General features: G+C 38.6%; 1 protein-coding gene and 1 long non-coding RNA gene across 2 annotated transcripts in view; one reads left to right on the top strand and one right to left on the bottom strand.

The window, feature by feature from the left end:
• LOC123505349 (heterogeneous nuclear ribonucleoprotein U-like protein 1) overlaps positions 1-13,223 on the bottom strand; it is a 160,084-nt gene extending 146,861 nt beyond the window's left edge. The window contains exon 1 of the mRNA XM_045256567.1: positions 12,952-13,223. Within this exon, the coding sequence (XP_045112502.1) occupies positions 12,952-13,087 (136 nt within the window). The 5' untranslated portion in view covers positions 13,088-13,223. The remainder of the gene's footprint in view (positions 1-12,951) is intronic.
• Positions 13,224-13,802: 579 nt separating this feature from the next.
• LOC123505624 lies at positions 13,803-17,831 on the top strand. The gene is made up of 2 exons (XR_006675217.1): positions 13,803-14,133; positions 14,725-17,831. It is a non-coding gene; the product is annotated as an uncharacterized LOC123505624 (long non-coding RNA).
• Positions 17,832-26,723: the final 8,892 nt, after the last annotated feature.

Genomic DNA, 26,723 nt, shown 5'->3' with positions numbered 1-26,723 from the left:
AAAGGAGGAGGAGGAGTCATGATAAACCAAGTGGAATGTGGGGAAGGAAAAGCAGAAGTACTGTATGTTAAGATGCATATTAATAAAAAAGACTTAACAATCATTGTAATATATATGCCACCAAAAACAAATTCATGGACCAATCAAGAATATAAAGACATGATAGATGACACAATAAGGAGTCTAACATGAATCGTTAAAGAAAGGAGAAAAGTGATATTAGTAGGAGATTTCAACTGTAAAGAAGTGGACTGGGAAAATTATGAAAGTGGTATGGGGGAAGAAGCCTGGGGAGAAAGATTCTTGAACCTAATGATACACAATATGATGGACCAGAGAGTAAAGGAATGCACAAGATTCAGAGGAAACGAGAGCCGGCGAGATTGGACCTAGTTTTTACAAAGGGTATACAAATGAATGATGATATAAGATATAATTGCCCATTGGGAAAGAGTGACCATGTAATATTAGAAATGGATATAGAAGAGGGAAAGGAAGATAGAGACGATTCATACAAAGGAGACCGATTAAATTACAGAAAGGCTGATATTGAGAATCTCAAGAACTATTTTAAAAACGTACACTGGGAGGAGATGGAAAACTCAAGAGACAATGCAAGAGAAGTATAACTTATTTTTGGAAATATACAAAACAGGAGTCAGGGAATATGTCCCGAAATATAGACCTAAAGAAGGAAAGAAAGACTGGTTTAATGCAAGGTGAGCTAGGGCAAAGAAGAAAAGAGATGGAGCATGGAAAAGGTGGAAGAGAAATAGAAATTCATTAAATAAGGAAAACTTCAAGGCAGCGAGAAATGAATTTGTTAAGGTGAGGAAGGAAGAGGAAAAGAACTTTGAAAAGGACATTGTCGAAAAAAGTAGGGAGCAACCAAAATTGTTCTACAGATTCATAAATGGAAAAATTAGGCAAAAAGAAACAATAGAAAGGTTAAAAGGAGAGAACGGGATGGTGGAAGAAAAAAATCAACCAGTAAGCCATATTGATAGAATTTTTAGAGAAACATAATTTGCTAAGGAATATTGGAGTAGCATTTCACTACATGGACAAAGAAATAATGAAGAAATTGATAAATACTATAATAAGACCCAGATTGGAATATGCATGAGTAGTGTGGACCCCTCATAAAAAGAAACAGATAAGGAAGTTGGAGAGACTACTAAAAATGGCTACAAGAATGGTTCCAGAATTTGAAGGGATGACATATGAGGAGAGACTAAAGGCTATGGATCTACCAACCCTGGAAGGGAGAGAGGAGATCTGATACAAGTTTATAAATTGATCAACAGAATGAAACAAGTGGATAATGAGAAACTAATCCTGAAAGAAGAATATGACATTCGAAGCACAAGATCGCATAGTAAAAAGCTGAGAAAAGTAAGATATGAGAGATGTTAAAAAATATAGTTTCCCGCAAAGATGTATTGAGACGTGGAACAGTTTAAATGAAGAAGTAGTGTCTGCAATGAATGTGCATAGGTACTTTTACAGTAAGATTGGATAGGTGTAGATATGGAGACGGGGCCACACGAGCATAAAGCCCAGGCCCTGTAAAACTACAACTAGGTAAATACACACACACACACACACACACACACACACACACACACACACACACACACACAAATGAGATTGTGGAACGCAGGGAGGAAAAATTAAATTATACTAGGGCAAATTATAACCATATAAGGGAGTTCTTTAATGAAATTGACTGGTCCGTGGTATACCAGGAATGGGATATGCAATTGAAATACGATAAATTTATGGATTTGTATAACTCTGCTGTGAAAAAGTTTGTGCCATATCACAGAAAGAGGACTTTAAATAATAAATAGTGGTTTAATAGAAATTGTGAAAAAGCAAAAAAAGAACAAAGAAAAGGCATGGAAGAAACTTAAGAAAAACAGTGATGTATTATCAAGAGAAGACTACAAAACAGCAAGGAATAGATATGTTGAAGTAAGGAAAACAGCACAGAAGGAATATGAACAGAGGGTGGTGGAAAACTGTGATAGTGACCCAAAAATGTTTTACAAATTCATAAATGGAAAACTAAATAAAAGGGAGGCAATAGAAAAGGTAAAAACGGGAAGAAGTATATGAAGATGCTAGAGATATAGCTGAAATTTTGAACGACAACTTTTGCAAAGTGTTTACAAAGGAGGAGCATTTTATGGGAGGAAGGCCTACGGAAATAAAGCAAATGCAGGACATCATGGTTACTAAGGAAGATGTAAGGAAAATTATAAGCAATCTGGATATTAATAAATCAATGGGGCCTGATGGCATATCTGGGAGGTTGCTAAATGAATGTAAGGATCAATTGTTGAACCCCGTATTTGATATTGTGGAAACCTCCATACGAACAGGATTAGTCCCGAAAGAGTGGAAAAGAGCTGACATTGTGCCTATATATAAGAATGGTAGTAGAATGGAACCGCTAAATTATAGACCAGTATCATTGACTAGTATATTGTGCAAGGTATGTGAAGAAGTAATTAAAGCTAAGTGGAGTGAGTATCTAGAAAATGAAAACATTCTGAGTGAAAGGCAGTTTGGTTTCAGAAAAGGAAGATTGTGCATATCCAATTTATTATGTTTTTATTCAAGAGTGACTGACATACTACAACATAGAGAGGGATGGGTGGATGCTATCTACCTGGACTTGAGAAAGGCCTTTGATAAAGTACCACACAATAGACTGATGTGGAAACTAATGAAGATTGGAAGAGTAAATGATAAACTAGCAAAATGGATGGAAAATTACTTAATGGGAAGAGAAATGAGAACAGTGGTGAGAGGAAGGAAGTCCGAGTGGAAGAAGGTAACCAGTGTAGTTCCACAAGGGTCAGTGCTGGGTCCCATCATGTTTTTGATTTATGTTAATGATATGCCAGTAGGAATTGACAGTTACATGAACATGTTTGGGACGATACTAAAATTATGAGGAGAGTAAAGAATGTGGAAGATTGTAACAAGTTACAGGAAGATCTTGATAAAATATATGAGTGGAGTAAGGAGTGGCAGATGGAATTTAATATAGACAAGACCCATGTTATAAAAATGGGAAGAAGTAGATACAGACCAAACAGGGATTACAGGCTGGGTGATGAGAAAATTAAAGAGACCAATGAGGAGAAAGACTTAGGAGTAACCATGCAAAACACCTTGTCACCAGAGAAACACATTAATTCAATAGGTGGCGCCTGTGGGCGATGAAGAGTAGAAATATGGTGAGAGTGGAGATATTTCTTTTCTGAGCTTTCTTCAGTTCAGTTGTCCCGATAGTGTGTTGGATACCAACCACAAGAGATGCTGTCCTTGAAATAGTGCTACCATCCTTGTCTCTACCAATCACTAAAGATAAGCTACATGTGTCCTTGTGTCTAAAATTACCCAATGGCATAGACTGTTCTCTCTCTCTCTCTCTCTCTCTCTCTCTCTCTCTCTCTCTCTCTCTCTCTCTCTCTCTGAAACATAAGTTACATGTGTGTTGTAACATTGAAAAACACACACACACACACACACACACACACACACACATATAGAAGAAGGAAAGGAAGATAGAGATGAATCATACAAAGGAGACCGATTAAATTACAGAAAAGCTGATATTGAGAATCTCAAGAACTATTTTAAAAACGTAAACTGGGAGATGGAAAACTCATTAACGGTTCAAGAGAAATATAACTTATTTTTGGAAATATACAAAATAGGAGTCAGGGAATATGTTCCGAAATGTAGACCTAAAGAAGAAGGAAAGAAAGATTGGTTTAATGCAAGATGTGCTAGGGCAAAGGAGAAACGAGATGGAGCATGGAAAAGGTGGAGAAGAAACAGAAATCCAGAAAATAAGGAAAACTTCAAAACAGCAAGAAATGAATATGCTAAGGTGAGAAAGGAAGAAGAAAAGAACTATGAAAAGGACATTGTCAAAAAATGTAAGGAACAACCAAAATTGTTCTACAGATTCATAAATGGAAAAATAAGACAAAAAGAAACAATAGAAAGGTTAAAAGGAGAAAACGGAATGGTGGAAGACCCAAAAAGCATGGCAGAACTGTTTAATAGTAAATTTCATGAGGTCTTTACTAAGGAATCCAAATTTGAAAGACCACAGGGTAATAGAGAGACTGTCTATATGAAAGAGATTAAAATAACCAAGCGTGAAATAAAAAAGTTGATGACGGAATTGGATGAGGAAAAGGCAATGGGACCGGATGAAGTCTCAGGCAGAATACTGAGAGAATGTAGGGAAGAACTAGCAAGTCAATATACATCATAAAATGCTCAATAGAAAATGGAACAGTGCCAGTGGAGTGGAAAAGAGCTGAGGTGGTTCCCATATATAAGAGCGGAAGGAAGGAAGAACCTTTAAATTACAGACCGGTATCACTAACTAGTGTAATATGCAAGATGTGTGAAAAAGTAATAAAGAAGCAATGGATTGAGTTTCTTGAAGACTACAAAATATTATCAAATAGCCAATTTGGTTTTAGAAAAGGTCGGTCATGTGTGACAAATTTATTGAGTTTCTACTCTAGAATAGTCGATAAAGTACATGAGAGAGAGGGATGGGTTGACTGTATTTATTTAGATCTAAAAAAGGCTTTTGATAAAGTGCCACATGAAAGATTACTATGGAAGTTAGAGGAGAAGGGTGGTTTAAAAGGAAGCACATTGAGATGGATGAAGAATTACTTAAGGGGGAGAGAAATAAGGACGATAGTTAAAGATATGAAGTCAAAGTGGAGAACAGTAGACAGCGGAGTGCAACAGGGGTCAGTATTGGCACCAATACTTTTTCTCGTATATATAAATGACATGCCAGAGGGAGTGAACAGCTACATAAATCTGTTTGTGGACGATGCGAAACTGTGCAGAGTCATTAAACAAAAAGAGGACTGTGAAATACTACAGGAAGACTTAAACAAGATCTGGAAATGGAGCAAAAAATGGGAGATGGAATTCAATGTGGACAAAAGCCATGTCATGGAAAAGGGAAAAAGTGAAAGACGACCAGTGGGAACATATAAAATGGGAGATGGAGTAGAACTAGAAAAAGTAAAAAAGAAAAAGGACTTGGGAGTGAAAATGGAAGAAAATAATCAACCGGTAAGCCATATTGATAGAATTTTCAGAGAGACGTATAATTTGCTAAGGAATATTGGAGTAGCATTTCACTATATGGACAAGGAAATGATGAAGAAATTGATAAGTACTAAAATAAGACCTAGATTGGAATATGCAGGAGTTGTGTGGACTCCCCATAAAAGAAACACATAAGAACATTAGAGAGACTACAAAAAATGGCTACAAGAATGGTTCCAGAATTCAAAGGGATGGCATATGAGGAGAGACTAAAGGCAATGGATCTACCAACCTTGGCGCAGAGAAGAGAGAGAGGGGATCTGATACAAGTTTATAAATTGATTAACGGAATGGATGAAGTGGATAATGAGAAACTGATCCTGAGAGAAAAATATGACTTTAGAAGCACAAGATCACATAGTAAGAAACTAAGGAAGGGACGATGTCTGAGAGATGATAAAAAATTTAGTTTCCCGCAAAGATGTGTTGAGACTTGAAACAGTTTGAGTGAGGAAGTGGTGTCAGCAAAGAGTGTACATAGTTTTAAAGAAAAATTGGATAAGTGTAGATATGGAGGCGGGACCACACAAGCATAAAGCCCAGGCCCTGTAAAACTACAACTAGGTAAATACAACTAGGTAAATACACACACAACATAGAGAGGGATGGGTGGATGCTATCTACCTGGACTTGAGAAAGGCCTTTGATAAATACCACACAATAGACTGATGTGGAAACTAAATAAGATTTGAGGAGTAAATGATAAACTAGCAAAATGGATGGAAAATTACTTAATGGGAAGAAAAATGAGAACAGTGGTGTAAGGAAGTCCGAGTGGAAGAAGGTAACCAGTGGAGTTCCACAAGGGTCAGTGCTTGGTCCCATCATGTTTTTGATTTATGTTAATGATATGCCAGTAGGAATTGACAGTTACATGAACATGTTTGCGGACGATACTAAAATTATGAGGAGAGTAAAGAATGTGGAAGATTGTAACAAGTTACAGGAAGATCTTGATAAATTATATGAGTGGAATAAGGAGTGGCAGATGGAATTTAATATAGACAAGACCCATGTTATGAAAATGGGAAGAAGTAGATACAGACCAAACTGGGATTACAGGCTGGGTGATGAGAAAATTAAAGAGACCAATGAGGAGAAAGACTTAGGAGTAACTGCAAAACACTTTGTCAGGAGAAACACATTAACAAGATTTTTGGGAAAACATATAACATGCTTCAAAATATTGGAGTTCACTACCTAGATGAAGGAATGATGAAGAAGATATTATGTACCTTAATAAGACCCCAGTTAGAATATGCAGCTTGTGTCTGGTCACATATGAAGAAAAATGTGAAGAAGGTAGAAAGGGTACAGAGGCTGGCAACAAGGATGGTACCAGGACTCAGGAGTTAGACTATGAGGAAAGACTGAGGAAGCTGGGGCTGACCACATTAGAAGAGAGAAGAACAAGAGGAGACATGATAACTATGTATAAATTGGTGAACAAGATTGACATACTGGACAGAGTTGATAAAGGTGACCACAAGTAATCAGCATCGGACATGGAAAAAAGCTAATAAGAGACATCTGTCTAAATGACAGAGAAAATACAGTTTCCATCGTAGCATTGATAAGTGGAATAAACTGAGCAGTGATGTCGTTGACACGGTGTGTGTCAATCAGATGAAAGAGAGATATGACAGGAATGGACAAGGAGACAGGACACAGAGAGCTTAGCTGGCCCTGTAATACACAAATAGGTAAATACAAATAGGTAAATACACACACACACACACACACACACACACACACACACACACACACACACAATAAGGAGTCTTACAAGAATCATTAAGAAATTAGAAAGAAGAAAAGATATTGGTAGGAGATTTCAACTGTAAGGAGGTAGACTGGGAAAATTATGAAAGTGGTATGGGGGAAGATGCCTGGGACTTTAGAAGCACAAGATCACATAGTAAGAAACTAAGGAAGGGACGATGTCTGAGAGATCTTAAAAAATTTTGTTTCCCGCAAAGATGTGTTGAGACTTGAAACAGTTTGAGTGAGGAAGTGGTATCAGCAAAGAGTGTACATAGTTTTAAAGAAAAATTGGATAAGTGTAGATATGGAGAGGGACCACAGAGCATAAAGAGGTGTAAAACTACAACTAGGTAAATACAACTAGGTAAATACACACACACACACACACACACAACGCAAGACAAATATAACTTATTTTTGGAAATATACAAAACAGGAGTCAGGGAGTATGTCCCAAAATATAGACCAAAAGAAGAAGGAAAGAAAGATTGGTTTAATGCAAGGTGTGCTAGGGCAAAGGAGAAAAGAGATGGAGCATGGAAAAGGTGGAGGAGAAATAGAATCCAACAAACAAGGAAAACTTCAAGGCAGCGAAAATGAATATGTTAAGGTGAGGAAGAAAGAGGAAAAGAACTTCGAAAAAGATATTGTCGAAAAATGTAAGGAGCAACCAAAATTGTTCTATAGATTCATAAATGGAAAAATCAGGCAAAAGAAACAATAGAAAGGTTAAAAGGAGAGAACAGGATGGTGGAAGACCCAAAAGTATGGCAGAACTATTAAATAAAAAATTCCAGGAGGTCTTTACTAAAGAATCCAAATTTGAGAGGCCACAGGGTAATGGAGAGACAATCTATATGAAAGAGATTAAAGTAACCAAGCTTGAAATAAAAGAGTTAATGAAGGAACTGGATGAAGAGAAGGCAATGGGACCGGATGAAGTCTCAGGCAGAATACTGAAAGAATGTAGGGAAGAACTAGCATAAAATGCTCAATAGAAAATGGAACAGTGCCAGTAGAATGAAAAAGAGCTGAGGTGGTTCCCATATATAAGAGCGGAAGGAAAGAAGAACCTTTAAATTACAGACCGGTATCACTAACTAGTGTAATATGCAAGATGTGTGAAAGAATAATAAAGAAACAATGGATCGAGTTCCTTGAAGACAACAAATTAATATCAAATAGCCAATTTGGTTTTAGAAAAGGACGGTCTTGTGTAACTAATTTATTGAGTTTCTATTCTAGAATAGTTGATAGAGTACAAGAGAGAGAGGGATGGGTTGACTGCATCTATTTGGATTTAAAAAAGGCGTTTGACAAAGTGCCACATGCAAGATTACTGTGGAAGTTAGAGGAGAAGGGTGGCTTAAAAGGAAGCACATTGAGATGGATAGAAAATTATTTGAGGGGGAGAGAAATAAGGACGGTAGTTAAAGATATGAAGTCCAAGTGGAGAGCAGTAGAAAGCGGAGTGCCACAGGGGTCAGTATACAACATCATAAAATGCTCAATAGAAAATGGAACAGTGCCAGTAGAATGAAAAAGAGCTGAGGTGGTTCCCATATATAAGAGCGGAAGGAAAGAAGAACCTTTAAATTACAGACCGGTATCACTAACTAGTGTAATATGCAAGATGTGTGAAAGAATAATAAAGAAACAATGGATCGAGTTCCTTGAAGACAACAAATTAATATCAAATAGCCAATTTGGTTTTAGAAAAGGACGGTCTTGTGTAACTAATTTATTGAGTTTCTATTCTAGAATAGTTGATAGAGTACAAGAGAGAGAGGATGGGTTGACTGCATCTATTTGGATTTAAAAAGGCGTTTGACAAAGTGCCACATGCAAGATTACTGTGGAAGTTAGAGGAGAAGGGTGGCTTAAAAGGAAGCACATTGAGATGGATAGAAAATTATTTGAGGGGGAGAGAAATAAGGACGGTAGTTAAAGATATGAAGTCCAAGTGGAGAGCAGTAGAAAGCGGAGTGCCACAGGGTCAGTATTGGCACCAATACTTTTCCTCATTTATATTAACGACATGCCAGAAGGAGTGAACAGCTACATAAATTTGTTTATGGATGATACGAAACTGTGCAGAATTATAAAGCAAAAGGAGGATTGTGAAATACTGCAAGAAGACCTAAATAAGATCTGGGAATGGAGTAAGAAGTGGGAAATGGAATTCAATGTGAACAAAAGCCATGTCATGGAAATGGGAAAGAGTGAAAGACGACCTGTGGGAATCTATAAGATGGGAGATGGAGTAGAACTGGAGAAAGTCAAAAGGAAAAGGACTTAGGAGTGACGATGGAAGAAAACAATCAACCACTAAGCCATATTGATAGAATTTTAGAGAAACATATAATTTGCTGAGGAATATTGGAGTAGCATTTCACTACATGGACAAAGAAATGATGAAGAAATTGATAAATACTATAATAAGACCCAGATTGGAATATGCAGGAGTAGTGTGGACCCCTCATAAAAGAAACACATAAGGAAATTGGAGAGGCTACAAAAATGGCTACAAGAATGGTCCCAGAACTTGAAGGGATGACATATGAGAAGAGACTAAAGGCTATGGATCTACCAACCTTGGAACAAAGAAAGGAGAGAGGAGACCTGATACAAGTCTATAAATTGATCAACGGAATGGACCAAGTGGATAATGAGAAACTGATCCTAAGAGAAGAATATGACACCCGAAGCACAAGATCGCATAGTAAAAAGCTGAGATAGGGAAGATGTCTGAGAGATATTAAAAATATAGTTTCCAGAGATGTATTGAGACGTGGAACAGTTTAGATGAAGTAGTGTCTGCAACGAGTGTGCACACTTTTAAAGTAAGATTGGATAAGTGTAGATATGGAGACGGGGCCACACGAGCATAAAGCCCAGGCCCTGTAAAACTACAACTAGGTAAATACAACTAGGTAAATACACACACACACACACACACACACACACACACACACACACACACACACACACACACACACCCGGTAGCTCAGTGGTTAGAGCGCTGGCTTCACAAGCCAGAGGACCGGGTTCGATTCCCGGCCGGGTGGAGATATTTGGGTGTGTCTTCTTTCACGTAGCCCCTGTTCACCTAGCAGTGAGTAGGTACGGGATGTAAATCGAGGAGTTGAGACCTTGTTGTCCCGGTGTGTGGTGTGTGCCTGGTCTCAGGCCTATCCGAAGATCGGGAATAATGAGCTCTGAGGTCGTTCCGTGGGTAACGTCTGGCTGTCTCGTCAGAGACTGCAGCAGATCAAACAGTGAATTACACACACACACACACACACACACACACACACACACACACACACACACACACACACACACACAAAAACAAATTTTCTAATCTCTCTCTCTCTCTCTCTCTCTCTCTCTCTCTCTCTCTCTCTCTCTCTCTCTCTCCCTTCCCTCCTCCCTCCCTCTTCCTCTCGAAAGATAAGCTACGTGCATCCCGCTTGTGTCTAAAATATTAGCAAATGTCTCTCATTCTCTCTCTCTCTCTCTCTCTCTCTCTCTCTCTCTCCTCTCTCTCTCTCTCTCTCTCCGAGAGAAGCGTCCACTTTCCTCTTGGGCGATATAGTGACTAAAAAATAGCAGCATAATACACAAAGACGACAAGTATGACAAGCTTGCATGAGTTTCCTGCGCAAAGACGCTGCACTACCACCCGTATATCATACAGGTATATCATACAGGTTAACAAGATTTTTTTGGAAAACATACAACATGCTTCAAAATATTGGCCTTGCATTTCACTACCTAGATGTAGGAATGATGAAGAAGATATTATGTACCTTAATAAGACCCCAGTTAGAATATGCAGCATGTGTCTGGTCACCACATATGAAGAAAAATGTGAAGAAGGTGGAAAGGGTACAGAGGCTGGCAACAAGGATGGTACCAGGACTCAGGGAGTTAGACTATAAGGAAAGACTGAGGAAGCTGGGGCTGACCACATTAGAAGAGAGAACAACAAGAGGAGACATGATAACTATGTATAAATTGGTGAACAAGAATGACATACTGGACAGAGAGTTGATAAAGGCGACCACAAGTAATCATCTCCGAGGACATGGAAAAAAGCTAATAAAGAACATCTGTCTAAATGACGTGAGAAAATACAGTTTCCCGCATCGTAGCATTGATAAATGGAATAAACTGAGCAGTGATGTTGTTGACGCGATGTGTGTCAATCAGATGAAAGAGAGATATGACAGGAATGGACAAGGAGACAGGTCACAGAGAGCTTAGCTCGAGCCCTGTAATACACAAATAGGTAAATACACACACACACACAAGTAGAGGTCATATGAGTGATAGAAGTTTAACTATGAAGGAAGGAGACCAGTAAAAAAGTGAATTTTAGGAGATGACGAGACTAAAAGCTTTTGTTTACACCCTATCTAGTAAAACTGTGAGTGGAACCTCCCAAACATGTGAAGAGTACTCCACACAAAGACAGATAAGGCTCTGGTACAAAGTTAGCAGCTGGAGGGACAAGAAAAACTGGCAGAGACGCCTCAGAACACCTGTGTTCCCAGTCTGGAATACAGGTTACACCATTGATTTGACTCTTTTTGAATCTGTTCAGCAACATTGGACTAAGCAAGTTACGGGTCTTGGTAACATGTCTTATGGCCAAGATTACAAAACTGTAGACCTGTATTCTGTAAAAGGGTGATTGCTTCATGCTGATTTAATCAAGGGCTGGAAGATCTTTCATGGGATGTCTGGTGTTGCTCCTATTGATATAGCACACACCCTCTAAGAGGGATGTTGAGAGGTCATGAATTAAGATATTTATTTCCCATACATCCTGTGAAGCCAGACATAGACTTCATTCAGCTCGAGAGGTCAGGCATCAGAATGCTCTCCCATTTGAGTTAGCTGAAACAGACAACCTCGGTAAATTTAAAAAGGGACTCAGTGACTTTTTTAGGTGATGAAATATTTGAGACTCACTAACTGCCAACATATTGTTTTTATCAATGCATATGGGCTTATAGCACACTATCCAGTCGTGTCTTCATCCCTTTCTTTTTACTTTGGTTCTTCTTTTTTTGTGCTGGCGTGCTAGCCACCGTGGGATTCCCCCCAAGGGAGCTCAATCAGGTAAGAACCCCACATTCCCAAAAGTTCCCCAAACTTGTTGGGGATAGAAGGTTGATAATATTTAATCTGCTACTTCATATTACCATATTATATGTATTATTGTAGTTTCAACCAATACACCACACATAACTATACACATTCTCACGGTTTAGATCACACTTCTACGAGCATTTCCAAGCCCATTTTACCCTATCGGAAATTAAAAATAACTTCAGGGCAAAATTTCTAAGATTTACCTCAAATTTAGTTCTGGATCCTTTCACAGCAGTCAGTCAGAGGGCACTGAGTGTGTTTGTTATTAATATTGCGCAGGCGCTGCAGGGGTCTGTCAGTCATAAAGTTAGGTTTAGGGTAGGGTTCTGGTGTTCACTTTATTCATGCAATTTCCTTGAGTTCCAGGAAAATTACCCTAGATGTTTAGTCCAAAGATTAGTTTTTATCACCCTAGACTTTTCAAGAGGTCAATTTTTTCTCGTTTTTTCATGCTCCATCCTAAAACCCCGCTTTTCCAGATCCCCAAGCTTACTAGACATAGGGAAAAAATAAATACAAGGGTATATTGGTTGAAACTGCAATTTTACACTTATGTATATAATGAATGGATTTTGTGAAGGTCTGGAAGGAAGTAGTAAAAGGTAAGACCAGAAATTATATTGGACTATTATCCAAACTAGAAAGTCACGTGGTTAAGTCCCGCCCTTTAATCAACACTTCATGTACCATGGGGTTAGAGAAGTGGTGTGGGGGAAGGGTGGCCGTCAAATTTGGCAATGACCCATCACTGTCAGTTTAGTGGCTTCTGTCTTCAACTAACGTCATTAAAAGTTCGTCCCGCATCCAAAGGACTTTTCTTCAGCAACACAATCAAACAAACCATGTCAACTTTACCTGCCTCCTCCTCCAGCGCCGCCCGGAGACGATCCACCAGCACCGGTTTATTTCCTTTACTGTCCAGCCCTCGGGCCTGCAGCTCCGCTCGCAGCTCCGCCACCTTCAGCTTGCTGGGATCCATTATGTCACTCATCGTGAACCACTAATCTTTCACGGGCACTATGTTCTGATAATTTTACCACCGAACACTTGCTTTCCCGCGCAGCCTCTTTCCCCAAACATACAATATGGCGGTCGACGACCTGAGGACGCGAGGAGGAACTGTGTCGGCCTTCCCAATTGGTGGAGGGGCCCACGCCGTTCTTTACCTGGCTTATGATTGGTTGATAGAGATGCGTCTTGTTTAGTGACTTGTGTTTGGTTGAGGAGTCCAAAGCCCAAAGCCCACTTCAGCCAACACGTCACTTGTAAACTATCCCCAAGCACAGGAGTAAACGATATATATATATATATATATATATATATATATATATATATATATATTATATATATATATATATATATATATATATATATATATATATATATATATATATATATATATATATATATATATATATATATATATATATATATATATATATATATATATATATATATATATATATATATGAATCAGTTGCAACTATGATTGTATAAGACAGATAGGATACTGTTTTATAAATATTTCCCTGCCTACGTATACCATCTACGCTAGGTTTTCAAACTTTACCTATCTATCTTCTTATTTCATGATATATATATATATATATATATATATATATATATATATATATATATATATATATATATTGCATGAAATAAACAGATAGTTAGGTAAAGTTCGAAAATTTACCTACCGTAGGTGGTACACGTAGGTAGGGAAATATTACAAAAATAAAATAGTATCCTATCTGCCTTATACGTAGCTGCAACTGATTCATACTATGGGCCACAAACATAAACATTCCCTTCCCCCTTCCCTGAAGGAACCACATGACGGGACCGCAGAGTCAAGTGGTATTAAACCGTGCGTTCCCTTCCCCCTTCGTGCGGACCACTCGCGGAAAGGTTGGTATGTCGGAAGGGGTGGAGTGCGCTTCTTCATCTTCATTTATGTTGGTTTGTTTACATTTGTACATGTGCCAACCCGCGAAAGAAGAAGAGAAGTGAAGTTTATTCTTCCGATTATTGGACCAGGTAAGCACATTTCCATATCATAATGTTAGTTTATAGTTGTTACGTTTTATTTGGTGTATTCAAACAAATAAAGAAGTAGAATAAGATTATTTTCAGCCAATATATGACAGATCGAAGCATTTTCCTTCCTTCCATCCAGGTCTAGCCCATTATATGTGCACTATATAATTATATATAGACCAGGATGACTTACATATGATGTAAATGAAAAAAAAATCTATTAACCTAGTGGACTTTTGGTTAGGTTAGGTTAGATTAGCCACTACTGTAGCAGGGAGTAGGTTACTTATAAGGGTTAGAAGTCTCACTTTTTTGTTAGGTATCATTTATGCATCTATATATGACTTACATACGATATAAAGTGGAAAAAAAATATTAACCTAGTGCACTTTTGGTTAAGTTAGGTTAACCAATACTGTAGCAGGGAGTAGCCTGAGAACCTAACTTAACAACTAATGTAGCAGGGAGTTGGTTACTTATAATGGGCTAGAAGTCTCACTTTGTTGGCTGTTATTTTTTTTTCATTTATTTATTGTTGCTTCATGTTTTGTTGCCTTTCCCAGGCTAACCTAACCTATCTTTTATTTTTAGAAATGGAAGACCTATCAGCATAAGTTCTCGGAGACAAGACAGCATTTACTTGCTCTCCAAGTGAAACATATGGAAGCAAGACTGGAAGAAGCAGAAGAAAGGAAGGAAGAGGCTAGGATTAGGACATGTATAGCAAAAGTAGAACTTGAACAGTTACAAGAAAGGAAGGAAGAGGCTAAAATTAGAACAGAAATAGCAAAGAAAGAACTTGAAAAGCTAAACAATAGTTAAGCCAGATCCCTTGGAATACGATATTGGGTAATTTAAGGAATGAATCAAACTATGAATTACATTTTGTTTTAATTAACAATGAAGATAAAGGTTTTACAAGAACATACATACACACTGAACAGCAGCTAAATAAATTTGGCAGTCCATGAGGACCATGAAGCGTTGCTGTACTCAAGCCCAAGTGCAGACTGCAGTGTTGCACCCTAAATACATACAACAATAATGATGGTTTCACAGAAGTGGGCTCACCTGGTTCAATAATGCGAAGAAAAACACTGAGGAGAATCGGCGTCAGCGAGTGGGGAAGGGGGAAGAGGCGGGCTGCGCTGCTCCTTCGCCGCTCCCCTTCCCCCGCGTGGCAAAGGACTCTCTCGCGGCCCAAAATGCTCTATGTTTACAGTTTGTGTGACGAAGGATCCTCATGCCCGGGGAAGGGGGAAGGGAATGTTTATGTTTGTGGCAGCTTATCTCATGATTTCATTCATCACACACTGTCATATACTACTCTGTCATGTTGTCATGTTTCCACAACATTTCCTGTTTGTAAAGGCAAGCAAGTATAATTAATTGGTTAACTCACATTGCATCTTGTATACTTGTCACACCAGAAGTGTTAGTTTGGATCAAGGAAACCAGATCAGCTCTATCAGCAAGTACACTGGTGATATAACGGCGTTGTATTCTTCATTTTGGGCAATGGATTTGTGTGTGATATCCACAGCCTATTATTCCTTGATAATTATTATCAACAAAATAAAGCCAGAAATTGTTTAAAGGGTTACTCAGACATTACATTGGCAAATGAGTTTTTGACTTTCTTTCACAATAAGATTCAAGCAATAGTTGACGGTTTTCATGGTACATCCCTGCAACTTTACTCTGAGTACTTGCCTGACTTTCCGTTTTGTGGTTTTTCAGGTTTTATGCCCATTACCTCTAATGAACTTGACTTGATTTTCAGCAGAGTTAAGAAGACTTACTGTAACAGTGACCCTATGCTAATCTCGGACCTGATGCAGGATAGAGATTTTTCAATTATAGCAAATGTTATATTAAAAATTGTTAATCTGAGTATTACAGAATGTGTTTTCCCATCAAGTGAAAAGGTAGCCATTGTTAAGCCAACTTTAAAGGGGAATGTAAACCACCAAGAGCTTAGTTCCTACAGACCTGTTTCTAACTTATCATTTTTATCAAAAATCCTTGAAAATGTAATATTAGATCAATTAATGGAATACTTGACAAATGTTAATGTTTTGCCAGATAATCAGTCTGCATACAGACAGTTATACTCAACTGAGACTGCACCCTGTCATGTTGTAAATTCTTTGTTGGTATGTGTGGATGAAGGGCACTGTGGTGTCCTAGTCTTGTTGGATCTGAGTGCTGCATTTGATACTGTTGTGCATGAGTTGTTACTTGAGGATTTACATGCTGTTGGAGTGACTGATGATGCTCTGCAATACTTGAGAAGCTATTTAGAGGATAGGAAGTATTGTGTACAGGTTGGTAATGTTTTATCTGAGACAAGGCCATTACGGAGAGGAGTGCCTCAAGGTAGTGTGCTTGGTCCAGTGTTATGTCCATTAATAATGTGCAGGATACTGAGAGTAAACTTTCTAGGATTATGTTTGATGTTAAGATATGGATGGATGGAAAACAGCTGAAATTTAATGATGACAAAACGGAATGTTTGATAGTTGGTAAAAAGTGTGATATGAGGAGGTTGAATGACATACAAGGTTTTAATTTTAATGGGAGGAATGTAGTGATTTCTGATAAAGTGAAAAATTTGGGTGTTGTTATGGATAAATACTTAAATTTTAATGATCATATTAATGATGTAACAAGAATTGCTAGGTACCATCTCCATAACATTGCATTTATAAGAAAATACCTTGATGATAATTATGTCAAAATGTTAATTCATAACTATGTCATTAGTAGAATTGACTACTGTAATTCATTATACTTAAATTTACCAAATTACCAATTGAAAAAGTTACAAGTGATCATGAATAAAGCAGCTAGATTAATTAAAAGAGTACCACTGTATGAGAGAATCACACCAACTCTTATTGAACTACACTGGTTGCCTATCAAGGCTAGAATTGTATTCAAAATTTGTGTCCTGACTTATCAAGCTGTTAAAACTGGTAAACCACAGTATTTGAGTGACCTACTGTAAAAATTGGAGAATAATGCCAATGTAGTTGTGAGACATGCACATGATGTAAACAGACTGTTTGAACCAAGATGTAATTCTGGGATTGGTGCAAGAACATTTCAGTACAGTGCTCCAAGGTTATACAATGCACTACCTAATGATATAAAGTGCAGTGAGAATGTTGTAGTTTTTAAGAAAAGGTTAAAAACATTTATATTCAGAGAATGTTATGACGTGGAGGAGATGTGCATCACTGAACGTTATGCATTGTAATGGGCGATGATGATTTATATGGTTATTGTGTTTACTTTTCATATGTTCAATTTCATTTCTTTAGCCACTTATATCTTCATTTCTTATTTGGATAAATGAATCTGATTTGTATATTTTTTATATTATGTTTTTCATATGTCTATGTCTATACATTTATTTACATATCTCATGCAGTGATGGATGGACTTGTTATCTTTTTTGTTAAGAAGAGGATTTCTCTGTGATTATTATTATAAGGTGCAATGTAGTTTTTAAGCCCTTAGGTTAGGTTAGGTTAAGTTCTATTTATTAGTATATATTTTTTTATTTTCATTTGTATGCATTTAGGACAACTATGTATATATAATTTTGTATGAGGCCCTGTAGAGCACCATTTACTGGTGGAATAGAGCCTAGAAAACAAAACAAAACAATAAACAATAATAATTTTGGCTAATTTGTAGTTTCAAGTAATACTCCCACCCACTTTTTCACTATAGCCATCAAGCGCAGGGGCCTGGTGGGAATGTGGCCTTTTTAATAGGGAAAGCCAAAATGAACCATTGGTGAGTCATTATAATACAGCCGCATTAAATTCAAGCATGGAACTCACATATTATGTAGAAGGGTCAGTGACCTTACAGACATACTGCACACGCACCATTATATGTAGAAAGTTGAGATTTTTGAAGTCCAGTGGTGTAATTTTTCAGGTTAGGTTTATGATTAGTTAGGTTAATGTCTTAGCTGGGAGTCTGGTTGGGCTTAGCTTAGCCATCCTGGCTAGGATAGGTTATTTTAGAGTGATTCAAAATATTGAGTGGTGAGTGATGGGATGTGAATGTATCATAAATAATTACCCATATTTATATTCATGAAAAGTCTAAGGATGTGAAATAGTTTATTTAGAGAATGGAAACTTTCTGGACCATCCTAACCTAATTAGCTGTACCCCAACCCTTAAGGTGGCTTTATATGGCACAGTTCATCACTGCTTGTAGCCACACATTACTGGAGTAGCCTGTAGGTTTTGCTTGAGAGCATTCACATAATGGAGACCAGCTCTAGGCTTGCTTGCTGCTGCATCAAAATATAAAGAATCAAGTTGCAAACAATAATTAGAATTTTGTTGTTTATATTTCATTTTTTATTTATTTATTTTATTTATTTATTTATTTTTATTTATTTATTTTTTTTTTTCAAAGAAAAGGCAAGAGAAGAAATTATTTTGGCCTTGCTTACTCAGTGATGATGTAAGCAAATCAATTTTGCATCTATGCTTTATCTTTGATGTAAATATTTTTTTTTTATGTAAGAGGGAAAACTGCCAAGAGAAAAAAAAAAGGCCATTGGAATTCCAGTCTCTAAAAAAGATCAAAAGAATCAGTCAAAAGCCTGGGACAAATATCTTGACACCTTTCTCTTAAAAGAAGTTAAGTTGAAGGAAAATAGAAATACGGAAGCAGGAAGGGGGGAGTTCCAGAGTTTACCAGTGAAAGATATGAATAATTGAGAATAGTGGTTGGACAGAATGAGATGAGAAGAAGAAGAAATCCTTGTGTAGTGGAGCCACAGGGGGAGGGGAGGCATGCAGTTAGCAAGATTAGTAGAACAGTTAGCATGAAAATAGTGATAAAAGATAGAAAGAGATTCAACATTTTGGCAGTGAGAAAAGGGCTGAAGACAGTCAGTCAGAGGAGGGGAATTGATGAGACGGAAAGCTTTTGATTTTATCGTAATAAAGCTTTAGGAGTGGAACACCCCCAAACCTGCGGAGTACTTCATACTAGGATGGATAAGGCCATTGTACAGAGTCAGCAGTTGGAGGGGTAAGAAAAACTGGCAGAAATGCCGCAGAATGCCTAACTTCATAGAAGCTGTTTTAATAAGAGATGAGATGTGTAGTTTCCATTTAAGATTATGAGTAAAGGACAGACCAAGGATATTTAGTGTGGAAGAGGGAGACGGTTGAGTGTCATTGAAGAAGAGGGGATAGTTGTCTGGAAGGTTGTGTTGAGTTAAAAGATGGAGGAATTAAGTTATTGAGGCATTGAAAACTACTGAGTTTTCTCTGCCCCAGTCAGATATCTTCAAGAGATTAGAAGTCAGATGTTCTTTGGCATCCCTGCATGATCTGTTGACTTCCTGAAAGGTTGGCTAGCTATGAAAGGGCATAGAAAAATGTAGGGTGGTATTATCAATGTAGGAGTGGATTGGGAAAGTTTAGTTAAGAAGGTCATTAATGAATAATAGAAAGAGAGTGAGTGATAGGACAGAACCATGAGGAACACCATTGTTAATAGATTCAGGAGAAGAACAGTGACTATCTACTATGGCTGCAATAGAATGGAAAGAAAACTTGAGATAAAGTTGCAAAGAGAAGGATAGAAACTGTAGGAGGCAAGTTTTGAAGTCAAAGCTTTGTGCCAGACTCTATCAAAAACTTTTGATATGTTTAACACAACAGCAAAAGTTTCACCGAAGTCTCTAAGGGAGGATGACTGAGACTTGGTAAGGAAAGCCAGAAGATCACCAGTAGAGCGACCTTGACGGAAGCCATACTGGCGATCAGGTAAAACATTGTGAAGTGACAGATGTTTAAGAATATCCCTTTTGATGATAGATTAAAAATGCTTTAGACAAGCAAGAGATTAAAGCTATAGGGCACTAGTTTTGGGAATTAGAATGGTCACCCGTTTTAGGAACAGGCTGAATGTAGGCAAATGTCCAGCAAGAAGGAGAGATAGAAGTCAATAGGCATAGTTGAAAGAATTTGGCCAGGCAAGGTGCAAGCGCAAAATACAGTTTTTGAGAACAATAAGAGGGATCCGATCAGGTCCAAAAGCCTTCCAAGGGTTAAACCAGAGAGTGCATGGAAAACATCATTACAAAGCATTTTGATTGAAGCCATGAAATAGTCAGAGGGAGGAGGAGAGGGAGGGCCAAGCCTGGAATCATTCAAGGTCGAGTTTTTAGCTAAGGTTTGAGAGAATAGCTCAGCTTTACAAACAGAAGAGATGGCAGTGGTGCCATCAGGATGAAATAAAGGAGGGAAAGATAAAGAAGTAAAGTTACTGGAGATGTTTTTGGCCAGATACCAGAAGTCATGAGGGGAGTTAGAGTTTGAAAGATTTTGACATTTTCTATTTATGTATGAGTTGAAAAACAGACTTAGCATGATTCTGGGGAGAAATATAAAGTGCATGAGATTGAGGTGACGGAAGGCTCAAGTACCTTTCGTCGGCAACCTCTCTATCACATATAGCACGAGAACAGGCTGTGTTAAATCAAGGTTTAGAAGGCTTAGGTTGAGAGAAAGAATGAGGAATGTACGCCTCCATGCCAGACACTATCACCTCTGTTATGCATTCACCACACAGAAATGGGTCTCTGACACAGAAACAGTAATCATTCCAGGGAAAATAAGCATAATACCTCCTCAGGTCCCTCAACTGATTGAGGCAAAATCCCAGAGGCACCTCTGCTTAGGGGGATTCTGAGAAGGGATTGGAGAAATAGGACAAGATACAGTAATGAGATTGTGGTTGGAGGATCCCAATGGAGAAGATAGGGTAACTGCATAAGCAAAAGGATTAAAGGTAAGGAAAAGTAAAGAATTTTGGACGTAACTCCAAGATCGTCAGGAATATAAGTAGGGCGTTGCACCAGTTGCTCTTGGTCTTGGAGGATAGCAAAGTTAAAGGCTAGTTCAGCAGGTTGATCATTGAAGGGAGAGGAAAGCCAAAGCTGGTGGTGAACATTGAAAGATCTCTCCAAGGATGGAAATCTCTGTAAAAAGATAGAGGGACAGTCAAAGAAATTACTATAGCAAGAGGAGTTAGTGAAGAGATAGACAGCACAGATAAATTTAGTTAGAGAGTGAATATTGATTTGAAACCAGATGATGGAACACTTGAAAGAGTCAAGAGTGTGAGCACGAGAGCAATTTAAGTTGTTGCGTACATAGATGCAACATGCAGCTTTGGAACTAAAATGAGAATAGAGAAAGTAGGAGGAACAGAGAAGGGCTGCTGTCAGTTGCCTCAGACAGCTGTTTCAGTGAAGAAAAGAAGATAAGGTTTAATAGATGAGAGGTGGTGTTCTACAGATTGAAAATTAAATCTAAGGCTGCCAATGTTGCAGAAGTTAATGAAGAAGAAGTTGAGGGAGGTGTCAAGACATTATGAGTTGCTATCAAGAGAGGAAGCAGTCTGACCTGGGGACATTTCTGGTCCCCTCCTCAGACAGGGACTTTGAGGCTGGATTTGGAGTCCCCATTTTTTATTTATAGGTGAGGGCTGTATGTGTAGAAAGTGCATGTAGTTTTGTGTTGAAGGAGGAGAGTTGTCTTTAGAGGGCAAGCTATGACTGCCCCCTTGAGTTGTAAGACACAAAGGGAAACATTCAGCAAGATCACAACTACTTTTAATGGAAAGTTCCATCCCCTGAACTGATCCAGACCAGAACTGGTCCAGAACAGAATTAGTACTGTTATACCTTATGGGAATAAATTTTTATTTCAGTAGGTGTCTGCTACATCTTGAGGAAGAATGTAACATAACCTCATCTAATCTAATGAAATGTAACCTCAGCTAACTGTAGGTTTCCCCCCAGACCCTGTTTTGGAAACTGTATCTTATATTGCACCAATACACCACAGTAACAAGAATGATTTGAAAGTAGATTTGATTTGATTTGATTTGATTTGATTTGAGTAGATCCAAGTCACAATCCATGCATCTGTTTCACTCCATAATGAGGATAAACCAGACATGGCAACTCCTCTACTGCCTTTCATACCCTCATGGAGGACTACATGTACCCCAATAATTCAGTTTTTCATGATAAGTCGAACTCTGACTGACCCTTTTTTTTTTTTTTTTTTTATACTCCTGTATTTTGTTTTCTATTGACATTATAAAGAATCTAGTTCCAACAAAAAATTGTATTTAAGTTGTAATTTTTGTGAAATGTTTTGGTGTAAAAAATGACTTTTTGAGATATTTGTTTCTAGAGATTTTTTATAATTTCCTTTTTTTATTTATCTGATTGACATGAAATTTTCACACATGATTGTGAATACATTAGTGACTTCCTGGAGCATGGTAAGGTGATAACCCATCAGACCCCGGCTTCTCTAGATGATATTATTCACTCTTATTCACTTGTACGTGAGAGTTGGGAAGGCGTCATCAACAGAAGCACAACAATCTGCTGTTTTACTACTAAACTGGACACCCTCTGAGTTGTTATTATTGTACTGAAGTAAGATAATGATACAGTGAAGTATTTATTACTCATCTGGTCCAGCTTTATACCCCTGTCTGAACATAATCTTTTGTAATAGTGTTATTTTGAGAGTTTCATAATGTATAGTTGTGACAATGAAGGTGGTGATAAAAAAAAGTGTTTGAAAAGATAATAGCAGTCTTATGATATAGAGAGATGGTTTAGAAGTGTGGCAGTAAGGCTTGAGGCTGGGTCTTGGAGGCGGAGATAACATGTGTGAGGGAGGGGAGAGGGGAGGCATCCTCAAGATCCTGCTGTCTACCAATGATACACTTGTTTGTTTCTCATTGTCTTCTCTCCTTGAAGTTTCTGATTCTAATCCTTGTCAATTTATTCCTGTAAGTATGTTATTTCTGATGCCTGGCCATGTACTGTGTAGGGTGTGAGTCAGTCTATGATGCAACTGCACGAGACATTTAAAAATGGCCTCCTGGTGCGAAGGGTATTTAAGTATCAGAAGAAACTTCAAGCTGTCCACTATGTTCGAGACCTCTTTTTGCCACGGCTAGCACCACTTCGGCTGCTAGCAAACGGGGGTCTGGGGGCTGGCATTCCAGTCCTAAGAATGTTCTATATATTCGTCATACGGTCCCTCATTGATTATGGCGCCCCTGTTTTAATACAGTTTAGTGCCACCCAACTCAGTCCCCTGGAGCTTGCTCAGAATGCAGCCATATGGATAATCTTGGGATGCCCCAGGACTGCACGGATTGAAGTCCTTAGAGCTGAACTGCACCTGCTGAGTATTATGTGTAGGATACAGGAAATTGCTTGTCGCACAGTTAGTCGTATGCTATGCATGGGCTCTGACTCTCTGAAGGAAACACTGACCCCGCCCCTGACTCATGATCCTTGGACTCCTACAACCCCTATACCTCAGGAAGATCTTGGGAGTACTGACAAGTGTAGGTGTAGCCGAAGCCTGTATTAACGTTGTTATGTCACCGCTACAACCCGCCTGGAACCCTCACCGTGTCAGTGTTGATATTCACTCTCTGCATCAGCCCAAGAAGGACTGGCTTCCTTGATGTGCTGCAAGACATGTTTTATGACTAAATTGTCCAAATACCCACACGTTCAGGCTATTCATGTTTATTGTGATGGGTCAGTCAATGGCAGCAGGTCTGGATGTGGGCTGTTCATCCGTGACTACATCTCTGCCAATCTCTACACTGACACTGAGGTTTCCAGGCGGCTCCCTGCGCACATGTCTTTCACTAGGGCAGAACTGTATACTGTACTGGAGGCGCTCCATGTTGTGGCACCTCTCCATAAGAAGGTATATTTCTTTATTGACCATCAGGCTTCATTGTATGGCCTGCAATCCATGGACTGTGATCTAGTTAATAAGGGCCGTACCAAGAGTCGCGAAGGCCAAGGCCAAGACCTTCCCTTCGACCAGCAAGGCAAAGCCTCCGTCCTTACCTTCAATCCGTACCAAGAGTCGCCGTGGAAGGTAGGGCCACGAGAGGTCTGCCACTAGCTTGAGTTGGTAGCAGTTGTTTCGGTATTGGTATGACTGTAATCCGGATTTGAGCTCCACGAACGACAACAAAACCACAGTGCGCCCTACAAGAATGGAGGGAAGAAGCTGTGACCGGGCCTCGCCACTCACGCATGAACAGAGAATAATGATTCTCAATCTTGTAAAAGAGAATAACAACTTGCAAGACCGCTCAACAAACCCAGCTAGCCTTCACAAGAAAAAAATTAGCTTGGGAGGCGATCACCAAGTCATTTAATGCCATTAAAATTTTTTTAATATTAAGATATTTATAGCTAAATAAAAATTCAAGATTTTAGCATCAGCTGGTGCTTAGAGAGAAACTGACAATGTGAAAAACAGGCAGGCTCAGGTAGTGAGTAACAAGCCCACATGTGATCAGAGTTATTGAATATCTGTGTACTCAAGCATTCCTTATTGAAAACCTGGCTTGCCACACACTTAAATAATTTTTCTTCTTTTCAAGTTTTGTATATGTATAGCAGTTCTGAATGTTTATTGTTGTTGCTCAATTTCACTATGTATTTATAACAGGTTTATTCAACAACTCTACAAACTGCAGTGTTTTCATAATTTCCAGAATTCTTAACTTTCTTTTTTTTCTGTATCATTTCATTATCCCTAAAGTGGTAATTTATCATGTGTTCAGAAATCACTGTCTTACAAAATCCATATCAAGAAGCAGTGGTAATTCATTACAAGAGTTGAGAAATTTGTATTCTTTGGGATCTGCTTGACCACAATTTGTATGCATATCATTAAAAATTCCATAGTTAACACATTAGTATAGTCAATCATGAATTACATTAATCATGGCCTGAAATGGTTTGGATGCAGAGAGAGAGAGAGAGAGAGAGAGAGAGAGAGAGAGAGAGAGAGAGAGAGAGAGAGAGAGAGAGAGAGAGAGAGAGAGAGAGAGAGAGAGTTTGATAAGAAGTCCTGGGTTAGTGTGAAGTGGGGTGCTTGTGAAATTCTCTGTCTACATCCCTACATACATCTTTGTGGTTTTGTTTTAAACCTGCTTATACAGGCTAGTATTTACCTTGTGACTGGCTTTTCTTTGCATACTTTGACAGCCTTCTGTCTGTTGGCAGTTCACCAGTCACTTCCTATTCTCCATTAACCCATGCACATATTTGGTCTTTAATAGGCTTGGATGATGAGCTCACTAAAGAAAATATTTATTACCATGAAATAAACAGTGTAACTTTCCTGACAAACGAAAATAAGCTTCATAAAATAGCTAGGTGGCGAGCTTTCTGGATCCACTGCGTTCTTCCACCTTGCGATTTTAAGGCGATCCTTCACTATTATAAAAAGAATAGTAACTTAAGTGGAAACATAACTATCGGTTTTCCGAGATTGAAAATATTACTTGATGTTGATTTTAGTTCATACTATTCGTTGGTCACTCCAACTTACGAAAATTATAAAATATTTCTTCGAAGGTCATGTGGAAGACACAGGGGCACCCATGCCTTCCCTTCGACCTTCCTCTGCTCTTCGTTCCAATAATGACAGTGACTCTTGGTACCACATTACCTTCTCTTCTACCCTCGACCTTAAACCTTCGTGACTCTTGGTACGGGCCTAAGTGTCTTGATCTCATCCATGCCCTAGAATGTGCTGGTGCCACGGTGGATACTCTCTCATGTGGGTATCCCGCTAAATGAAAAAGCAGACCATCTTGCTCAGTGTGCCCTACAAGATGACACAGTAGACCCTTGCGCTGAGCACACTCAGGGTTATGTTAAGAGTAGCATTTGGGACTTTGTACAAAGTAGCATTAGTGATCAGTTGGAGCTCTGTTGCCATAGGGGCTGTAGCACTAGTCTTCACTATGCACGTGTCTCCCAGAACTGTGCATACACCTACAGGAGACACGCTGCATCACATGACAGGGTGGCAATGAGGCTCAGATTAGGCTACAAATACTTTTGGGAAGTCAGTGCTTCTGGTGTGTGCTGTGTCCTGCACCAAGGGGACACACACTGCGTCACTATATCATGGAATGTCCTCTCATTGCTAAATTTAGGCCACAAGGTCAACATGACTTGTATAGCCTCATTGACCATCTCCTACACTCAACCACTCTCAGGGATATACTCAAGGAATATCCTCAGTTTGCTCTCAGGCTGTAGGATGTTTATGCAGTAAGGTGTGCAATATCCATATTTATTTATTGAAGTACTTGTATTCTTGTTATGTATACTGTATATTGTTATATTTTTGATACTATAACCTTAAGTCTTTGCCCAGGGGGTGGGTGGCAAGGTTCATTCTCCTCTTTTTTTTTTTTTCTTCTTTTTTTATCTATACAATGTGGGCTTTTCACAGAAATTTATGGGCTAAAGGGGTACATTTTTGGGTACCTTCTATCTCAAAGCCAACCCCCTAGAAAACTGTTGCCCTGAGTGAGGAAGCCCAACCTACACTCGGACTGTGGACAGGATTCGAACCCGTGCGCTTGGAGACCCCTCGGACCCCAAAGCACGTGTGGTTCTACTGTACCACAGCGGCCTGTTGTATTTATTTATTAATGCATCAATAAATGTA

Source organism: Portunus trituberculatus, chromosome 18 (genome assembly GCF_017591435.1).
Source record: "Portunus trituberculatus isolate SZX2019 chromosome 18, ASM1759143v1, whole genome shotgun sequence".
Classification (NCBI taxonomy): domain Eukaryota; kingdom Metazoa; phylum Arthropoda; class Malacostraca; order Decapoda; family Portunidae; genus Portunus; species Portunus trituberculatus.
This window is presented reverse-complemented; position numbering and strand designations above follow the sequence as displayed.